The sequence below is a fragment of the Triturus cristatus genome, chromosome 11, assembly GCF_964204655.1.
Source record: "Triturus cristatus chromosome 11, aTriCri1.1, whole genome shotgun sequence".
Taxonomy (NCBI): Eukaryota; Metazoa; Chordata; class Amphibia; order Caudata; family Salamandridae; genus Triturus; species Triturus cristatus.
In genome coordinates this window covers 582,511,491-582,522,592 of record NC_140594.1, presented here as the reverse complement: position 1 = coordinate 582,522,592, position 11,102 = coordinate 582,511,491, and the positions used below count along the sequence as shown (strand labels likewise).

The window sequence follows — 11,102 nt, the reverse complement described above, 5'->3', positions numbered from 1 at the left end:
TATACAGAGGGCCATGCCATACCTGATTTCCCTTAATTCGTAAACAGCAAGGAAGACCTAGATTTAGTGTTTACGGTAGAACTTAAAATGGAAGTTTGGAGGGTGGTTGTATCAACTCTTTCTCCATATTCTGTGATCTTGCAGTTTCAGGAGTGCTGCAGTAACGTGGGTTCCTGGGGCTGGCCTCAGACCCCACAGCCTTTGGACACCTGCATCCCAGAAGCAGAATTCTATGAAGGTCACTTCCTCAACGTGCTGTTTGACCGAATGGCAGGAATTTTGGATCAGGTATGTAAGAGAAAGTAAAATCTATAAGTTTGGTGGTCCCTAACTTTCTAAATGCTCTTAACGGAACATTATCGTGTGTGAAGGGTAAACACCTTTGACAGACTGTTTATTTGGGACTGTTTACCTCATGGCGGTTATTGCAATATCTTCCATATATGCACAGTAGGGAATTTGAGGTTAATGTCAGAAATATGTGTTTGAGACGTATGAGAGGCAGATCACATACTTTGCATTAGATCGCCATCTGGTGTTGGGCTCGGATGCTTGCACCTTGTTGCTGTCTTGGAAGAAGTCTTTGTAGTCATGAGATAGGTGACTCCTCCTTTGGACGATAGTGTGCATGGGCATCGACTCCATCCTCAGATTGTTTTTTTCCGCCATTGGTTTTGGATGCAACTTTTGCGCACCGGTTCGAAACTTTAGTTTCAAACCTTTTTGACGCGCAAAACTTTCTCAAACTCTTCGAATTTACTTCAAACATCAAATCTTCGACGCGCCTTTCATCGGCTCAATTCCAGTCGTCGACACGGGCCGCTGGGCCTATCCACGCCGTAAGGCCTACGGCTCATGGAAAGGACGCAGTTCAAAAAATGCCCCCAGTGTGGAGCAAAGTTCCCACACAGTGACCATCACAAGGTCTGTAACCTGTGCCTCTCGCCAGACCACGACGAGTCCAGCTGCCCAGCCTGTGCCTCTTTTCGTTTGAAAAAGACTATCCGAGATCCTCGGGCCCGACGACACATCATGGCGCAGAGATCAGCTCCGGAACCAGTGGACATCTTCGATCAAGGCCCAGATGTCCCAGAGGAAGATTCCGAAGATCTGGAAATCGTGTCAGAGGCAGAAGACTCCGACGACCCCATCATTCCTGGTCAATGAGTGAGTACGTCTGCCCCTGCCCCAACCCCACCACCAACACAGAAGGCACTGGTCAAGACTTCGCCTGTTGGCCCCAGTCGCGACCGAAAGCACACTTTAGAAGCCCCGCCTCCGGGCCCGGCTCCGAAGAAGAAAGACAAGCCTTCCGGTAGCTCGGGACCGAGAAAACCGCATTTAATAGTCCCACCGGCACCTTCGGTACCGAAGCCAAAAGAACACTCTGCTCCGAAATCGGCTCCAACTCCTTCCACCTCGCAAGACAAACCAGCCCCTAACACCTCGAGGCCCATAGATAAACCGGCTTCGAACACTTCCAAGCCTAAAGATCACACCTCCGCTCCAAAACCCAAACCTTCGCAACCGAAAAACAAGCCTAAGGATTCTACCACGCCTCCTAAGACCAAAGAGCCCAAAACTCCACATCAACCCAGCTCAGAACCGAAAAAATTGGCGCCGAAAGCGGTTATCAAGGAAGAGGAAGTTTTTCATCCGGATCCTGTTGATCCCAAACAGAAAAAGATCTACACTAACCCTAAAACAGGACATGTCACAGCTGTGCCATGCAAAAAGAGGAAGTTGGACACAGCACACACCCCTCCAGTGCCTGTCAAGAAAAAGGACTGTGCTACGTCACCTATGCCTCTTTCTTCTCCAGTCCTTCCTTCTAACCCCTTCCTTTACCCAAAGCTGTTACACCTCCACCTATAACTTCTCCATCATATACACCACCACAAGATGATGATGGCCTAGGGGTGGTGGGAGACTGTAATGTCCCGTTCACAGATCCAGACGACCCACCACAAGATCATTGGGATTACAACGACCCAATAGATCCACGCGACCTCCCAAGCCCCCAACCATACCCAACAAAACCATCTCCCCCAGACGACAATATTGGTTTTGGACAACTAATCAATAGGGCTGCTGTTTTTCACGGTGTGCATATGCACTCTGACACAGAGGAGGATTTCCTTCTAGATACATTTGAACAGTCCCACAAAACCGTGCAGATATTACCAATGATTAAAGGGGTCATTAAACATGCCCCTGACATATTCAAAGATCCTGTACGAGCCAGGATTCTTAACCCTAGAATAGATAAAAAATATAGACCTGCCCCTGTCGACCCTGCGTACATCAAAGGTCAGCTGCCCTTAGATTCATTAGTAGTTTCCAACGCTAGGAAGCGCGCTAACTCCCAAACCTCCGGGGATGCGCCACCCCCTGATAAAGAATCTAAATTACTAGATGCTTCTGGCAAAGGGGTTACTGCGCAGGCGGCCAATCACTGACGCATAGCCAACACTCAAGCACTGCTGGCTAGATATGATAGGGCCCACTATGACCAGTTGGAAACCCTATTACAGCATTTGCCTGACCAATATAAAAATCAAGCAAATGATCTAATCCAGGAGGGCAAACTAATAAACAACGCTTCAATTAAATGTGCCCTTGATTCCACAGACACTGCCTCTAGGGCCATTAATACTAGTGTACTGCTCAGGCGACATGCCTGGCTACGCATTTCAGGTTTTAAGCAAGAGGTCCAGACCACCATTCTAAATCAGCCGTTCAATCAAGAACAACTTTTTCGACCGGCTGTTGACACTGCTCTTGAAAAAATGAAAAAAGACAGAGACTGCTAAGTCCATGGGAACGTTGCGGTCTCCACACACATGTGGCTCCTTTCGTCGCTCCTTTTATAGAAGAGTGTCGAATTCCTCTTCAATTAATTCCAATACTCAGGTTTGAAGATGTAAGAGAAGTTTATTCCTCATGGAAGATCCCATCCATCAACCAGCAGGCATATCTGTAACTGAACACTATTAGAACTATACACATTAGAAGAATCCATGACATAGATAAGATTCCAGCATGACATAGACTCTGCACATGGCAGCTAGCAACCCAGTGTGGAATACCACACATCTCCCCTCCTTTTAAAGAAACATTTTTTTTTTTCCTTTTCTTAACAAAAGAATCAAACAATTACCTCAACAAAATCATCAAGATAACTGGGTTTTTTGACCACTCTAGAAGATGTCCTAAGACTAATTAAATCCCTTTCCTCTTCACCCTTAGTTTGATGAGAAGAAAATCTTTCATTGGTAGAAACCAACCCATTACCTGGTTTCAGCACATCACTACACACAACCACTCTATTCAAATTCCAAATGCGATGATCTTGCGTTTGAATAGCATTTCTAAACATTTTGATTACCTTAATAGGTTTCATGAATTTTGAAGAACAACAGCTTCCCAGCAAACCAGGACATTTAATCATGACCCAATCACCTACATTAACTTTAGTTTTCTTTACAGCATGTTTACTATCAAAGTATGCTTTTCTCAACTTTGCTTTTTCTTCCTCTATTCTTACCATATGATCACCATCACACACACTCTCCTTTCCTTTTAATAGTTCATATCTGTTAACCAAATATGGTTCAACACTAGTATTGGGCACCCTACCCCGAAACAACAAGAACGGAGTCTTCCCAGTTGTTGCATGAGGAGTTAATCTGTATTACTCAATCTTACCGATGACCTCCTTTTTCCAATCAGTACCCATTCCTTTAGCCAATGCAATGGTCTCCTTAATCACTTTATTAAATCTTTCCACCATTCCATTGGCCTCTGGATGATAAAGAGCAGCGGTTTTGTGGATAACACCTCTAGTAGACAAAAATTGCTCCATCTCCCTAGAAACTAGTTGAACACCGTTATCAGATAAAATTGACTTAGGAAGCCCCTCTCTTGCAAACAAATTCTTCAAACACTCAATCACATTACTAGTATTAATAGATGATAAAAAAAAAACTTCTGGCCACCTGGAGAACATGTCTATAACAAACAAAATATATGCTTGTAACCCTTTTCCTTGTATGGGGCCTACAATATCCAAGGCAATATCTTCCCATGGGTCACTTGGACGTTTTCTCAACACCATCGGTTGCACATGCGTAGACTTATTCTTATCACTAATGGCACAAGAAACACAGTCCCTTATTACACGCTCAATCATTCTGTCCATTCCAGGCCACCAATAAGACATGCGAAGTCTTTCTTTACTTTTAGACAAACCTGAATGAGCCACATGCACCAAATCAATTAACTCCTTTCTGAGGCTGGTGGGAGGAATCAATCTTGTCCCTCGAAACAACAAGCCACTATCTATTGATAATTCATTTCGTACTGCCCAAAAACATCTTGTACCTTCTGACCCATCTTTACTAGAGCTCCACCCTTTTTTTAACAAGGACACCACTTCACCCAAAGTCGCATCACTCTCTAATTCTTTCAACCATCTTTCTTCAGCAATAATGTTCTGATCAACTACACAAACCATTTCATCATCTTCATCGTCCTCCAAACCTTCATCCTGCTCACAACTACCAGAAACTAGACGTGAAAACACGTCTGCAACTCCATTTTCAACCCCAGGAATATATTTTATTTCAAAATTGTATTCCTGCAGCCCAATTATCCATTTTGTAATTCTTCCAGAAATAAGATCTAACCCTTTTTTGCTGAATATTTCAATTAAGGGTTTATGATCCGTATGAACCTCAAAATTCAAGCCCCACAGAAATTTTTTTAGTCTTTTAATTGCCCAAAAGACTCCCAAAGCTTCTCTTTCAACGACCGAATAACGTGTTTCTGGTAGAAACATGATAGTTCTCATGCCATTTGGGCCACACTGTTTCAACACCGCTCCGAGCCCTTTCTCACTTGCATCAGTTACAAGAATGGATTTACTCCCTGGATTAAAGCTTTTTAAGGAAGGGGCCTGACTGAGCTTCTTCTTAATGGCCACAAATTCATCCTCACACCGATCTGACCATACAAATTCTTCACCTTTTCGCAATAACTGCCTCATGTTTACTGTTGCTACTGCAAAACCCTTCACAAACTTGGCATAATATTCAATCATACCTAAGAATTTCATCAATTCCGTTTTGTCTGTAGGGGAACACATCTTCGTAATGGTTTCAATCAAATCAGGTTTAGGTTTCACGCCTTCCCCAGATATATTATGACCTAAATAGTTAATGGTTTTAGATTTAAACTTACACTTTTCAACCTTTACTGTCAAATTGTGATTGCACAAATTTTCCAACACTGATCTCAATCTAGTGTCGTGTTCCACATCATCCTTTGCAAACACCAATATGTCATCTTGGTACACACATACCCCCGGAAGATCTTTCAACACCTTCTCCATCACGCGTTGGAAAACTGAAGAAGCGGATACCAATCCAAAAGGCATTCTCCTAAACCTAAAGGTGCCAAAGGGCGTGATGAACGATGTATAATCCCGAGATGACTCTTCTAGCTCTATTTGATGATACGCCGAAGTGAGATCTATCGTGCTAAAAACTTTTGCTCCATCAAGTAGCGTTAACAATTCATTAATGTTCGGTAATGGATACCTGTCCACTACCACACACTTATTAAGTTGCCTTAAGTCGATGCATAGGCGCAAATTCCCATTGGGTTTGCGTGCTGCAACGACTGGAGCCAACCATTCAGATCCTTCCACCTCTTCTATAATCCCACACTTACTTAACATTTGTATTTCTTTTCTCATGTCTTCCTTAACAGATAGCGGGACACTTCTCACTTTACAACACACGGGAACCGCATCACCTTTTAGCTGAATCCTGTGTTTATACCCCTTTAAACAACCTAATGTTCCCTTAAATACGTTTGGAAATTCTGTTTTTAAAACTTGTACATATCTGTCATCAACCTCATTATCCACAGATTGTATTCTATCTCTTAGCTGTATAGGAGGATTAGCATTTGGATCAAGAAATACTCCCAGATCCCCTTGATGAATCCAGCTAATGATGCTATCTCCACGCTTTGACACATAGACTTTTCTTGATATTAATCTATTTTTATACTCCACCAAGCCAGAAAAATATCCATGTAGTTTAATGGGTTCCCCACCATATGCCAAGGGAATTATATCAGGTTTCATTAAGGTAACTTTTCCTTTAAGCTTGGAGTTGTAAAATTCATTTGAGATGATGGTTATTTTTGCACCCGAATCAAACAAGACCCTAGTTTGTTCACCCTCTACTAAGATGTCATCATAAGGACAGGATTTACTACTGCCTTTGTTTTCAACCTGTACTACGATTTGCCCACAAACCTGATCTTCAGAATTCGATTCGCCAAACTCCCCTTGATATATATCAATTTCTTTCACCCTGGGTTTGCGTTTAGTTTTGCATAAAGCTGTAAAATGCCCCTTTAACCTGCATTTGGAACATGTTTGGTTGAGAGCCGGACACTTTTTATCATTGGCAAGATGTCCCGCATTACCACATCTATAACATTTTCTTTCAGACCACACTTTCTCCGAATTACTTTTCTGCGTTGAATCACTATTTTCTGATTTAACTTTGACTATTTCAACTTTAGTCCCTTTTTCTGAATCCTTTTTTATGACAGCAACACACTTTAAAGAATGCTCAATCCGTTTGGCGACCGTTAGCACTTCATCAAGGGTTGGTTCATCTCTTAACCATAGTTATTCCCTTATCTTTTCGATAGTACAGCCAAACATAAACTGATCTCTAATGCGTTCATCAGTAAGACCTTCAAATTTGCACAAGGAAGCTAATTTTCTTAATTGTGTAATATAATCCTCGATTGTTTCGTCAGTAGTTTGCATCCTTTTTGCAAATTGATATCTTTCAAGGATAGTGCTCACTTTTGGAAGATAATGCTTATCAAGTTTCTTAATGCACACCTCATAGTCATTTAATCTACCAGTTTCCGCAGCTGAGAGCTCTGGCAAATGGTCAAAAACATCTTGACCTTCAGATCCTAAACAGTGCAGTAACAATGATGACTTTCTTTCAGCACTTAAAGAGGGTCCGCATACTCTAGCGTACCTCTCGAAGACAACTTTCCATTTTTTCCATTTTATGGGAGGCGAACCAGGACAAGATAAAAAAAATGGGGCCGCTGTAACGTTTTGCATCTTTGCTACTCTCACCCACTTAATGTGCTAGTAACATGTATAATTCACAATTTCCAACTTAAGTAGAATTTTTTTTTTTTTTTTTACATGAACATCACATTAAGAAAACATTTAGTATCTTTAAATATTGTTTCTACCATTTACGTGGTAAATTACGTTGTCAAATAAATTAACAGAAATGTTACTGGTTTTCCTCTTTTTTTTCTAGATAATACGCTATATCACCTAAATATGGTTCCACAACTATGAGTGAAAATAAAGCAAACAAAAAACAGTAAAGTTTCATTCCAGTGGTATTCCAATCTTCTATATCTGGCTTGTGCTGAAAAACGCTTTACATTTCATGCCTTTAAACTTCCTGTAAACTCCTTTACCCTTGTTTGCGTGTTGATCTCGATTCGTACTACTCGCTGCTATTCGTTGCTTAGCAACGACACACAAAATGGCCACCACGCACGCTTGCGCAAGTTAGCGCGAACGTGATGACACAGATTCCGGTGAAGCGTGACAGTGATGAAGAGAATGACGCCGCAACAATGGCGAACGGGAGAAGCCTTGAAAGATGAAGCTTCGAAATTCTGACGGCACTTCAACTCCCAGGTAACCAATGTTATTATTTAAAGCTCAGTTCCGCGAGGAGATGGCAGTAGAACGAGGGGATTCTGATGCTGAAACCAGTAGATGTTGTTATGTTTTCAATGTTCGTAAATATGCGCCAGCGCGAGGCACAATAAAGTTTACAGTCAAATCCAATATCTTTGCCAATTCAATCAAAAGGGCGATTTTCCACGCGGCGATTTCACACGCGGCGATTTCACACGCTTCTCTTGCCGCATTTCATGCGATCTTCTGTCAAAGCACACAACAGTGCGAGACATTCACAGAACAGTCATAAGCATCAAGTATGTGTCACTGCGAAGATACTCGCTAGTCTTAGAATTACTCCAGTGCAAACTTTAAAAGTCAGATGAAGAAGAGGCACTTACATATGATGCGCCTGGAAACGAGACGAGCACTTCCTCACAGACTTGCGATTGCAATCAGGAATACCAAGAGAGTAACACACAGGTATAATTCCGCTGTGCTGCACCCGCAAGATGAATCGCCAGAAAATATATTGAAATATAAAACATCTGTAAAAGTTCAGATAAATACAGAAATCCTTGTTGAGATCTTCTCCAGAGGTTCCTGAGCCGACTACGCCAGTGTCGAATTCCTCTTCAATTAATTCCAATACTCAGGTTTGAAGATGTAAGAGAAGTTTATTCCTCAGGGAAGATCCCATCCATCAACCAGCAGGCATATCTGTAACTGAACACTATTAGAACTATACACATTAGAAGAATCCATGACATAGATAAGATTCCAGCATGACATAGACTCTGCACATGGCAGCTAGCAACCCAGTGTGGAATACCAAAAAGAGCCTCCAAAAACGTGGGCACAGATACCTCATCTTCCTTTAAAAACACCACCCAAACATCCCCTAATAGAGGATATTTTAGAGGAGGATACAGAGGGAACAACAACAAAGGGAGAGGCAGAGGTAACAACAAAACTCGCACCTCCCCTGCTGCTAAACAGTGACTTCCCTCCACTCCCCCCAGACCATTCCACTCCGGTCAGGGGAGGATTATCACAGTTCCTACCTGTCTGTGACTCCATCACAACAGACAAGTGGGTAAGACAAATTATCCAATGTGGTTACTGCCTGGAACTTACAGCTACCCCCCCCCCCAACATACCACCCAAGCAGCCTCCAATGTCCACAGAACATCTTACACTTTTAAAACAAGAAGTTCTCTTGCTGCTTCAGAAGCATGCCATAGAGCCAGTCCCCTTACTACATCAGGGAGCAGGGGTTTACTCCCTGTATTTCCTAATCCCCAAAAAGGAAGGGCCCCTAAGGCCAATACTCGACCTAAGACCCCTCAATCTGTATATACACTCGGATCATTTTCACATGATCACTCTCCAACAAGTGCTTTCACTGCTCCAACAAGGGGACTTCCTTGCCACACTAGATCTCAAGGACGCCTACTTCCACATTCCCATACATCCTGTTCACAGGAACTATCTGAGGTTCGTGGTGGACGGACAACACTATCAGTTCAAAGTCCTTCCATTCGGAGTCACCACCGCTCCCAGAGTATTTACCAAGTGCCTTGCTGTGGTAGCAGCACACCTAAGAAGACAACAAATCCACGTCTTCCCATATCTGGACGACTGGCGGATAAAAGCCAAATCATTCAACCAGTGTGTTCAACACACTCATCAAACCGTCCAAACGCTGCACAACTTGGGGTTCACGATCAACTATAAGTCGCACCTCTGGCCCTCTCAGGTACATCAATATGTAGGGCCACAATAAACACTTCCACAGCTCTAGCCTATCCCAGTCCACCCAGGATAGCCAGTATACAAGCTCTCATCAAACAATTTCACACCAAACACTCTCTCCCAATCAGAGTGTTCATGCAACTCATAGGCATGATGGCATCTTTCATATTTTTTGTACCTTATGCAAGACTTCAGATGCGTCCCTTACAGGAATGTCTAGCACATCAGTGGAATCAGGCTCAGGGACAACTCTCAGATCCGGTGTTGGTGGACAGCCGCACACATCGCTCTGGAACACAACAAACGTATCCAAAGGGCGGCCGTTCCTCGAGCCTGTTCCACAGATAGTACTAACAGCAGACGCATCACTCACAGGATGGGGGAGCCCATCTCCTCAATCACACAACTCAAGGCAAATGGACCACTCAACAAAAAGTGCTCCATATCAATCATCTGGAACTGCTAGCAATATTCCTAGCTTTAAAATCATTCCAAGTTCATGTACAGAACAAGTCTGTCCTCATCCGGACTGACAACATGACAGCCATGTATTACATACAGAAACAAGGTGGAACACATTCTCTACAGCTGTCCCAGCTCACACAGAACATTTGGAGGTGGGCCATCCCACAAAACATATACCTGCTTGCAGAGCACATTCCAGGAGATCACAATCAGATTGCGGATCTGTTAAGTCGACAAACACAACAGATTCACGAATGGGAACTACATCCACTAGTTCTTATACCATTCTTCCAAATCTGGGGCCAACCAGACACATACGAAAACGCAAAATGCCCAACCTTCGCCGCCAGGTTATCACACCCGCTGTCCAAGAGTAATGCGATATGGATGAACTGGTCAGGCAGATTTGCGTATGCTTTTCCACCACTCCCACTGATTCCACTAGTGGTACGCAAGCTCCGACAGTCCCTAAAAATGATCCTAGTAGCTCCCACATGGGCACGCCAACCGTGGTTCACAACACTGTTGGAACTCTCACTTGTCCCACACCAATAACTACGCCTCTCACCATCACTACTTACGCAGAACCATGGAGAGATCAGGCACCCCGATCCAACTCAACTGAATCTGGCGATCTGGCTCCTGAAGTCCTAGAGTTTGGTTACCTTAACCTTCCACAGGACTGTATGAATATCATTAAAGAAGCCAAACGCCCTACCACCAGATTGCTATGCGGCAAAATGGAAGAGATTTGCCATTTACTGCACTAACAATAATATCGATCCTCTGGATGCGTCCATCCAGAACTTTATTTGCTACTTACTACATTTGCAAAGATGTAATTTAGCATACTCATCCATACGCCTACATCTAGCAGCGCTTTGCCGCTTACCTACAAAACAGACAACACTTGTCACTTTTTAGGGTCCCAGCAATTAAAGCCTTTATGGAGGGCCTTAAAAGAATCATTCCTCCCAGATTACCACCCTCTCCGGTATGGAATCTCAACATTGTACTTACTAGGCTCATGGGACCCCATTTGAACCTTTACATAAATGTGAACTTCAGTTCCTCACATGGAAAGTAGCTTTCCTTATTGAAATCACCTCTCTCAGAAGGGGGAGTGAGATCC

At 43.1% G+C, this 11,102-nt stretch overlaps 1 protein-coding gene across 1 annotated transcript in view; it reads left to right on the top strand.

Moving 5' to 3' along the window:
- The window catches only part of FHIP2B (FHF complex subunit HOOK interacting protein 2B), a 133,646-nt gene that overhangs the window by 83,041 nt on the left and 39,503 nt on the right, over window positions 1-11,102 (top strand). The window contains exon 14 of the mRNA XM_085633830.1: window positions 145-288. Within this exon, the coding sequence (XP_085489956.1) occupies window positions 145-288 (144 nt within the window). The remainder of the gene's footprint in view (window positions 1-144; window positions 289-11,102) is intronic.